The following is a 10583-nucleotide window of genomic DNA, read 5'->3' as shown; positions in this document are numbered from 1 at the left end:
TGTCTCCGGGCCTTTCTCAGAACCTTTCTTGGACCCCTCCCCTCTGGCGGGCCCTGGGACCCACAACTGTCCGACTGTCTGTGCTGGGGTGGGAGGGGAACCCCGAGGCGTGCAGTTGCCCCCTTTGGTGTGCAAGTCCGGTAAGTGGTACTGGTACAGTGGGTGCTCCGAGGAGCTGCTTGGTCCAGGTAAGTCCAGAGCTCAGGGCCAGCTGGAGTCAGTGTCAAGAGAGCCAGACCAGATGGGGGGGTGGGCTTGCTTGCAGGGCGGGACATGGGGACGGAGGCATCACAACACGTGGGGAGGTTGGGGGGGCGGGGGCGGGAGCCCAGGGGAGCAGAAGCACCGGTGGTGGAGGTAGAAGAAGTCAGTGGAGCACCCAAGGTCAGTGTCCCAGATGGCACAGGGTGGCCACTCGCCACGGGGGTGGGGGGGTCCCTGGCACCTGCTTGCTTGGCTGAGTCTGCTGTGCCTGCTTCCTCCTCTGGCCTGGGGTCATGGGGTCACCTCCTGCTCGTCACTGCACTCCCTTCTCATGACTCTCACTCCCGCTTGCGGGCCTGGGACCTGGAGGATTAAGACCGGGTTGGTTGTGTAGCCCTGAGCTGGCTCTGGGTCTCTGGTGGCTGGATAGTCTGGTAGCACGGATAATGTTGCTGGTTGATGAGTTGAAGAAGTGTTTGCCCTTGACAAGTGGGTTCCCCTTGGGTCAGGAGTGGCAGGAAGGGGACACTGGATCCGAGCGAAGCAGTCAGAGGCCCGGGGAGGCCAGGAGACTCTGCTGGCAGGGCGGCACATCACGGGTGGTAGAAGCAGCAGGTGGCTGGAGAGGAGGAGGCCTTCTCAGTCAAGGTCAGGGTCTTCGTCCTCCTCAGGCAGCTCCTCCAGCCTTGCCTCCTCCCCGGGCGGGCACCGCCAGGCGGGGGTGGGCAAGGCCTGCGTGCAGACCAAGATCAGAAACCGGCCCAGGGCCCTGGCTGCCTGCTCACGACTGAGCAAGTGCAGCTGGCCGTCAGCGCCACGGACATGAAGCAGGCGGCTGCCCAAAAAGTCCAGGACCTGCGGGTCCATGAGGTGGCGCGGGCGTGGCAGGAAGGCGACGGCTTCGTCGCCAGGTGGGGCCTCCTGCACGTCGTTGTCCTGCGCGTCCTGCGAGGTGTCTTGCAGGCCGTCATGCAGGCCACACTGACGGTAACGTTGCAGGTCGTCTTGCAGGGCGTCTCGCAAGACGACATCCTCGTCGCCAACGACGTGCAGCTCCAGGTACCGGCTCTGGCGCCGGGCAGGGCGGCCGCCCTCTTGGGGGGTGACTCTGACACCGAAGAACTCGCACAGCGTCAGCCAGAACCCAGGGGTGAACCGCAGGCCCCGATGGGTCTGGGGTTGCAGATCATTTCGCTGCCAGCGCTCGGGGCCCAGGAACAGCTCGGCCAGCTCCTGGGCTGGGATGACGTTTGCACCCACAAGCGGGGGCATCTGGGTGAGCAGCTGAGTGACAGCCGTCGAGATGCCGCTGCCTGTGATGAGGGACGAGTCCAGGATGAAACGTAGGGAGCGCCTGGGCTGGGGCCGCACCACTTGCATGGTGGGTGCCAGGGTCAGCGAGTGGCGCTGCCTCACCCTCAGCAGCACGAGGATGGCCGCCCGAGCTAGGACGTTCTTCCAGTACAGGAGGCCTCGGAAGAAGTGCAGGAGGACCGCCCTGATCTGGGCCACGCTGAAGTGGGCCAGGAAGCTGTTGAGTATTTGGTCGATGGGTATGGTGGCCAGTAGCTCTTGCTGTAGGGTCTGTACATTTGGCTCATCCTGGTCTTCGTTCTCGTTTTCTTCCCCCGATTCTGTTGACTGGTTCCTGGGGGATCCCCTTGAGGCGAAAAGCAGGGCTCTCCTGGAGGCAGTGCTCTTCTTGAAGGCTCTCTGCCTGAGGTTTCTCCCGGGTGGCAGAGGTCGGCCACCATCTTGTTCTGACAGCTCTGCGATGTCAAAGTTGAAGTGAGAGAAGAAGAAGACCCAATGCCCGGGGAGAAGTACGGTGAGCCTGTCATTATTCAGAGAGGCTAGATCCTCTGTGTTGAGAAGGATCATGATGGGCTCCTCGGTGTTCTCCAGGTAGCGGCACCACACCATGAAGGCAGCCCGTATTGGAAGGATCTTCATCTCCAGTTGAGAGTACTCGACCTCGATAGGGGAGGTGTTGCGGGAGTAGAAAGCGCAGCAGACTCTCTTGCCCGTCTGGTCGTCTATTTGGATCAGGGAGGCGTGCAGGGCCGTCCCAGTGACGCCTGTTTCCAAGTAGAAGGGGTTCTGGGGCTTGGGGTGGTAGAGGAGGGGCACCTGGCTGAACGCCCGCTTGAGGCACTCGAAGGCCTCTTGCTCCTCGGCTCCCCAGCGGAACTGCTGGGTGCTCAGCAGTTGCTGCACCAGGGGCTCCACAATGATGCTGAAGCGTGCCACAAAGTGCCGGTAGGGGACCACGAACTCGAGGAGGTTCCACAGGGACAGCCTGGAGCCAGGGACCGGGTACCCCGAGATGATGCTCATGACGCTTTTGTTCAGTTTCACCCCTCGGGGGGTCATGGCGAAGCCCAGGAAGTCCACGGTCTGTCGGTGGAACTGGCTCTTGCCCAGTGAGCAGTAGACGTTGTGATGGCGAAAGCGGACCAGGACTTGGCGGACGTGGTGGAGGTGCTCCTCCTGGCTCATGGAGTAGATCAGGACTTCCTGGCCGTAGGAGAGCACAAAGAACCCTAGCATGTCCTTTAGGATGAAGTGAATGACGTTCTGAGGTATGATAGGGTCTGGGGACAGCGTGAAGGACGGGTAGCTCTTCATGTCTTGGAGCTCCAAGCCGAAGGCGGCTTTCCATACATCCTCCGTTCGGTGTACGTTCAGGCTTTCCTCCACGATGGTCCCGCGCAGCTCCAGCTTGGTGAACCATGCCGCTCCGTGCAACTGGTCAAACAGTTCCGGAATCATCTGTATGTAGTCCTGCCTGTCGGTCAGCATGTCCTGCAGGTCCCAGTATGCATCCTGTAGCCTGGCTCTTTCTTGCATCCTGGCGCCCACAGGTTCCCAAGGCGCGGTGGAGGGACATTCGTAAAAGGTCTCGCTGTGATCACTGTCTCCAGCCTGCTGAAGCTCAGAGGGCTCTGATTCAGAAAGATCATCGGATCCGTCTGAGCTTGGCTGGTCGGAAGTCTCATCATCTGCTTCCTTCGGGTTAAACACGTCGGCCAGGTCTGAGTATGGGTGCGGCAGTCCGGGTAGCAGGCTCATGCTGTGTCTCTCCAGGGCAATGCATGGGGGCGGCGGGCGGAAGCAGTTCTTCAGGCAGTAGGGAGAGTGGAAGGTGCAGCGGCCCTTGATCCAGTCGACTTCCGGGGCGTGGACTCGGAGCCAGCGGACACCCAGGACCACGGAGAAGTGAGGCGAAGGTACGATGTCAAATTCGATGGACTCCTGGTGGTTCTGGTGGATGCACACCAGGGGTTCAGTGTACAGCCACGCAGGCTCGTGGCCCACCAGCGAGCCGTCCACGGACCGGGCGGACTGCGGGTAGGGCTTCTCGTAGAGCTCGACGTAGTGCTCCTGGGCGAACCTCTCATCCATGAAGTTGCCGTCGGCTCCCGAATCCACCAGGGCCTGGACCGCGACGCTGTGGTAGGGGTTCACCCTCACCATGAGCAGCAGGAAGAGGTGGGCGCGGTCGATGGCTGGGTGAGCTTCGCTGGGCAGCCAGCTGCTGACCATCCACCTCTCCGGAGCAGGTGAGTCGATCCAGGTCAGGTTCCGCGGGCGGGCCTCCGGGGGCAGCCTCATCATCGCCCTTCTCTCTGCCAGCTTCTCTTCTATTTGCAGGACGAGCACGATCAGGCTGTCCAGGGAGTCTGGCTGAGGGACCCGGAACAGATAGTGCCTGATCTCCTCGCTGAGCCCCTGACACAGGTGGGCCTGCAGCACTTCCTCCGGCCAGCCCAAGACAGGTATCAGGCTCTGGAACTCATCGATGTACTCGGTGGCCGAGCGACCTCCCTGCCTGATGTTGAACATGGCCTCTTCTGCCACACGCAGTGCCTGCCGGTACTCGAACACCTCTGACATGGCCTCCAGGAAGGCTGGGAAGTCTCCCATCAGGGGGCTGTTTTCCTGCAGCAGAGCTTTGGCCCATTCTAAGGCCAAGCCAGAGAGGTGGTCGATGACGTACCCAACTCGCAGGTGGTCGCTGTAGAGCATTCTTGGGTAGCTTTGTAAGGTCAGCTGGCAGAGCACAATGAACTCGTGGAATTCCCTGCGGTCGCCAGAGAAGTGTCTTGGGGCGGGCAGTTGGCCGGCGTGGATGCCTTTGATCAAGATCTCTTCCGCTACCCTCTGTTGTTCTTTGAGGTCTTGCATCCGGAAGTACAGCGAGATGATGGACTGCACCGTGGCCATGATTTCCGTGGTCGAGTGCTCGGGCTGGCTTTGCCCTTGAGGAGCCTCCTCCCTTCCCGATCCACTCAGGTCAGTGTCAGCCTCTTGTGCCTCCTGGGCTCCCGATGGGTTTACTGATGCCGCTTTCATCCCGTCAGATGCTTCCCCGCGTGGCTCCGCCCTTGCCTGGCGTGGACCCTTGCATGACTCCTCCATGTCTTGGAGTAGGTCATTGGGTGGATCCTCTATTTCCTTACGTGGGCCACTGGATGGCTCCTCCATGTCTTGGAGTAGATCAATGGGCAGCGCTTCCATTTCCTGGAGTGAGCCACTGGGTGGCTCCTCCCTTTCCTGGGCTGGGCCACTGGCTGGCCCCGTGGCTCCCTGCGCTCCGCTGCCCGCTGTCGCCACAGTGGTGTTGGATGAGCCCTCGGAGGACTCCATTTGTTTTGATGATGGATTCTTACGCTCCATCATCGTCTCAAATGAGTCTTCAGAGGGTTCTATCATTTCGTCGGATGGAAAGGAGTGTTTTCTGAAGATTGGTAAGGTTGGAGGTGTTCACTCAGCCCCTGGGACGGTGGCGATCAGAACCTAGTGGTGGAGGGGGAGGGATGGGAGTAAAGGCAGTAGTTTAGGGTCTCACGTGGTGCCAGGGTCAGGTTCTCAAGGCCACATCAGAGGATTAACCAATCAGAACAGAGAGAAGCCAGGGAAAGCCTTCTTGTGACCAAACCCGTCTCTGCGGCTGGTCACTTGGGGCGCCCCTGGGGAGAAAGTATCCACTAACTCCTGACCTGCCTCCTGGGCTTAGTCAGTCTGCCTGGCCTGTCTACTTCCTCCTTGGATGTGAGAAATTAACAGCCCATAAATTCTGTGGAGTGACCGTCCCAGCGTGGCCGCCGTGGCAGGCAGGCAGGCAGGCACCTGGCGGGATGCACAGGCCTCCGCAATTCATCTTGGCACTCATTCCTGTCAGTCCTCTTTCCCTGCTTTGGTCCCTTGAGAACCACGGAGGCCATCTCTCAGTGTCATCCAAAGCCACCCCTGGCAGGCTCCGTGCTCTGGAGCAAGCCCAGCCACCTTGGTGGAAGCGAGAATCTCTTGCAAAGATGCCCACCGTCTCCCCAGGTCAGTGGAAGAAGAGAAAGTGTGCATTTGGCCACCATCCCGTCAGTTGGGTCGGCAGCCCCAAATAGCTCTTATTTCCAAGTTCAAAATGAAAACTTCGTGTGTGTGTGTGTGTGTGTGTGTGTGTGTGTGTGTGTGTGTAGAGGTCTGAGTTCTAATGCTTATTTTTAATTTTTTTTCCATAAAGTTTATAACTTGACTACCCAGTGCCAGATAATTGCACATTTGTTACTCAGGTTTTTTTGTGGATTTTTCTTTCTCGATTTGATCACCTTCTGGTGAAGTGATCTTCACACAGTCTCCCAGCCCCTTACCCCCAAAATCTCCACTCTCCCAGGATATCTTCCTTGTCCATAGGGCTTCCAGAATTTCACACATCTGGCCCTGATCCCACCCGTGGGAGCACATCTGAACACCTCTCTAATCTCATCCTCCCAAGTGCCGTCTTTCCTCGGGTGGGCTGATCCCCTCATTCTAGCAAATCCTGTCTTCTGTCTGTTGCTGGTAGGCACCCCTCCATCAGAGAGATGTATCTGGTAGAGCTGAGACATTGAATGTGGGGAGTGAGCGGGGAGGGCGTGAGATAGCTTTAAAACTTGAGTGTTCTGGACTGGATTTTTGAAATTCTAGCGATGGGTGGTTGTAGGGAGCTAAGACTGAATCTAAACAGATGTCTTGGTTGGGGTTATTTGTGCTTTTTGCCTCTGCTGGGGGGAGAGCAAATTGTTCTTTGATTACCCAATAGATTAGCCATATAGTTGCTGCTCTTATAGATTTAACACCTTTTTTTAACTTCTCAGTTTTCTTTTTGATTCATCTGTTAGAAAAAAAAAAAATTCCCTTATGTAAAACTTCTCACTGGCTAAGATCCAGGCTTTCCGACAGGATGCAAAATTCAGATCTGCTGTTTCTCAAGATTAAATACACCCTTGTTAGCATGACACTTACATTTGATCATGTAGTCCCTCTGATTAAAGCCTTTTTCTGTTTATTTACTGTCTGCTATATTAAATCCAAACCTTTTAGCACAAACATAGCTGACGTATAAACTCACCAAACCATTCTCTAACTAAAATATGAATGCCTTAGCATAAAATAAAATTCTTATTTTTGTCATTATTTAAAGTATAGGTCATATGTTTTTTTTAGCATGGCATACATATTAGGGAAGATCACCACCTCCACCACCATCAACACATACACAGCTCATTGCATAAATCAACTCATTTTCTCTTCATAAAAGCCCTCAAAAATAATGTAATTATTATAAAATTCCAGATCTGTAATATAAAATTCTAATTGAAATACAAATTTAAGTAATTCATCTGCAGGCTTATGTATCACAAATAAAAATCTCAGCATGTCTCTCACCTAAAACCCTACATCAGCTAAAATTTAAATTTCTTAGCAAGATGATTTAAAAACTAGCTTATGCACTGTCTTAATATAAAGTCTGCACTTTGTAATATATTTACAAATTTGATCATGTAAGTGATTAAATCCTTCAGCATTTCCGCCTTCAATCCGAAATCTAATAGCCTTGGCATGTTATAAAAACCTTATCTTAATGTTCCTTAACATCAAAGTTTAGACTTTTAGCTAGATGAATAAAGGTTATCCTATAATTTCTCTATTTAAAAGATACAAGATTTCTTTTTACTGCCAATAATATGAAGTTCCAGCCACTTAGCATAAAATAAAAATTTTCACATGCAATTCATTTGCCAGCTGATCAATATAAAACCTTAAGTCTCTCGACACCACTCCTCAAATCCTCTTCTGGTGTGATTCCAAACCTCTCAGCATGATATAAAAATTTGACCATGTCCCTCCTCTAAACAAAAGGTTCCACTTCCTTGCTAGATACATATATTTGCTCTTACAACATCTGCTTAAAGCTTTATAATATCTCTTAATTACCCCTGAGATTAGATCTAAACAGTTTAGCATAAAATAATGCATTTTACCATATAATTTATCTGATTGCTGTGCTCAACACAAAAATTCCACCATGTCACTCTCTTAACATCTCTTAATGGCAGAAATCCAAATTCCTAAACACGGTATACAAAAAAAAAAAAAAAATGTGATACTGTCATTCCTCAAAATAGTGTCCCAACTTCTTAGCATGCTATGTAAATTTAAACGTTTGACTTCTCCTTGTAAGAACTGCCCTGTCTATAAATGCCCCAAGTCCTCATCACAGAGCACAACCCGGGTGCCCTCGTGCCAAGGGGGCTGTCTCTGCAGAGAAGCGGTCGATGCTTATTCATTATCTGGTTCATCAAATCCAGACACCTCAACATAAAATTTGTTTTACCATCTAATTCCTCTGGAGACAAAACTCTCATCAATTCACTCTTTAAAACTCTCTACTGGCTAAAATCCAAACGCCTCCGCACGAGGCTTCAACAATGAGCTCATCCTCTTCCTCCAAATGAAAACTTGAACGCCTTCAGCTCTCCCATAAAAATCACATCTCCTTAGCATGTTAGAAAACTCTGATCATATTATTTTTACCATACAGACCCACTCTTTTAGCTGTGCTGAAATGCATACATTTGAGCATGTAACTTCTCAACTTATAACTTTTCCAAGTTTCTTTATTGTCTATCACATAAAGTCTCAACTACTTGGCAAAAAATACAACCTTGACCATGTAATTTATCTCAGGCTGGTCTATAAAAAACCCCATCCCTCATGCTGTCACTGCTTTAAGTCCTTTATTGACTTAAGCCCAAATTTATTAGCATGATATAAACATTTGATCATGTCATCCCTTAAAGTAAAATTCATACTTCCTAGCACAATGTATAGATTTGATCTTGTAACTCCGCCTTAAAATCTTACAATATCTCTTGATTGTGCATGGAACAGAAGTTCAAATTTGTAGCATAAAATGTGAATTTAGTTCGTATGTGAATTTCACTGAGAACTATTTATCCACCATGCAAAATAAATTCCACCAGGTCACTCTCTTAGAACTTTTTATTGGCTAAATCCAATTCCCAGGCGTGTACAAAAATCGTATCATGTGAGTCTCAAAATAAATTCCAAATTTCTTTGCATATCCACAATGACTGTGTAACTCCTCTGATTAAAAATTTTCAACTCTGGTATGGACATTTATCAACTCCCTTAAGCATGCTCTGCGACCACTGCTCTGACCACTCCCTCAAGGTAGAAAGTCAAAATGTTTAAGCATGTTCCTTAATTGGTGGCTGTTACGTTTCTATTTACAATTCTTCAGTGTTTCCTTGCTGCTTGAAATACGAAGTCTAAAGCTATTCACCATAAAATATATCGTACCATGTTTTTCTGCAGACATCTCCCACTCGCAAAAACTCCCACCATCACGGTTCTTAAAACCGTTTGACAAAAATCTAGGCTCTTAGCATGATATAAAATTCTCATCTTGTCACCTCTCAAAATGAAGTCTAGATTTCTTCCAATGAAACCTACATCTGTTCATGAAACTCCCGCTTAAAAATCTCTCAGTGTATTTTCATCATTATCAGAAAGTCTCACCACTTTAGCAGGGCACCCACATTTAATTATGGTGGGTTCAGCTTGAAACCTTTCAAATTTCATGTCCACAACCCCAGACTCAAATGCCTGAGCATGAATGGAAAACTCAAGCCTTTCTTAGGTTGAAAACCTTTAGACCAATCTTCATTACTTAAGTTATAGAGCTTACGGTCCTTTTGCATGAAACCAAAATGCTTAACCCTCGATGATTTCTAGCTTACCTTCCTTGTTTCTCCCACACTTCTCTCTGGAAAGACTGAGTTTCCCATTCCCCGACCCCAAACACATTTCGAGTTTATTGTGCCCGGATGTTTCTATTTTTTAAATCAAGTCCTTTTCGGCCCCTAATTCATTCATTCATCCAGCAGTATGCACGTCCTGATTCTTTTTGAGGGGCCAGGCACTGTGTTTGATCCCCCAGGAAGAGAAACAGAGGCAGTGCCCCCCTTGCTGGTCCTCCCCAGCAAGGAGATGAGGCCCATGCCCTCGGGACAGAGGCCCTGCTGGAGGTGAGCAAGGGGTCTGTAGGACAAGGGATCCCTCTCCACAGGCCAAGTATCTCCTTCGAGGCTCAGCTCAGATGTCTGCCCCTCCGGGAGAGCTTTAGTCATTGCTGGGGCCTCTGTACTTGGCCTCCCAATTCTCGTTTTAGGTGGGCCCTGCGGCCTTCCTGTTTGGCCCCAGCTTGCCACTAGCTCTCCTGCCCGGGCCCTGCCTCTGTAGGCTGTGCAGAAATAATATTCGAAGTCCTTCAAATGCGGCTCAATCGTGTTTTTCTGAAACCGAGTGACGATTTTGTTAAGAAATGTTGACTGACTTGGAAATTCCCCACCTTAGGAAAAGCAAAAGGAAAAAAGATCCTGTGTACCTGGCTTGGGGTCAAAACTACCCTTAAGGTCTTAGAGTGGAGCCCTCTTCCCCCCAACACTCAGAGACAGACGCCCCGGCCTCACCACCTCCAATGCCCGGAGCCTTGGTCAGGTCAGCTCCTGGTTTGCCTCTGAGCAAGTGGTCCATTGGGTCAGAGCTGACAACGTGTGTCTATGAAGGCTTGGGCGTGGGGGGGGGCAAATCCCTCAGCGAATACCTCTCCCTGTCAGCTCGCCTGTACAGTAAAGGAAATCTGATTTTAAAAATAGAGCCTGGAAGAGGAGCTGAGAGGATATTTAGGAGCGGAGTTGCGCTTGGGGTAGGGGGTGGGGGGTGGAGGAATTAGGGGAAAGGTGAGGATGGGAGGAGGGCCGGAGGCTGAGGACCTGGGGAAGAAACTGAAGACAGTGAGGACAGAAGGGGGAGAGAGGGAGAGGCATGGGTTCTCTGGAGTGCTGGCCACGTCCTCCGGCCTCCAGACACTGGCCCAGCCTCACCTGGGGCCCCTGGCTCCAGGCTTCCAGGCTGGGCATCAGGTGAAAAGTCCATCCACTTTGGCCTCCCTGTGGGTGGTCCTCAGAGCACCTAGGCTTTGAGGGACACAGCTACGTGACTGCGAGGCAGATATCCCCATGACTCCCTCT

General features: G+C 51.6%; 1 protein-coding gene across 1 annotated transcript; it reads right to left on the bottom strand.

The window, feature by feature from the left end:
* Positions 1–826: 826 nt before the first annotated feature.
* RTL1 (retrotransposon Gag like 1) lies at positions 827–4971 on the bottom strand. The gene has a single exon (XM_008053772.1). The coding sequence runs from the start codon at positions 4918–4920 to the stop codon at positions 844–846; it is 4077 nt and encodes a 1358-aa protein (XP_008051963.1). The 5' UTR covers positions 4921–4971; the 3' UTR covers positions 827–843.
* Between the last annotated feature and the right edge of the window lie 5612 nt (positions 4972–10583).

The sequence above is a fragment of the Carlito syrichta genome, unplaced genomic scaffold, assembly GCF_000164805.1.
Source record: "Carlito syrichta isolate Samal-C Ts95f unplaced genomic scaffold, Tarsius_syrichta-2.0.1 Scaffold288441, whole genome shotgun sequence".
NCBI classification, from domain to species: domain Eukaryota; kingdom Metazoa; phylum Chordata; class Mammalia; order Primates; family Tarsiidae; genus Carlito; species Carlito syrichta.
The sequence above is the reverse complement of the archived record's forward strand: the minus strand, read 5'-3'. Positions and strand labels throughout refer to the sequence as shown.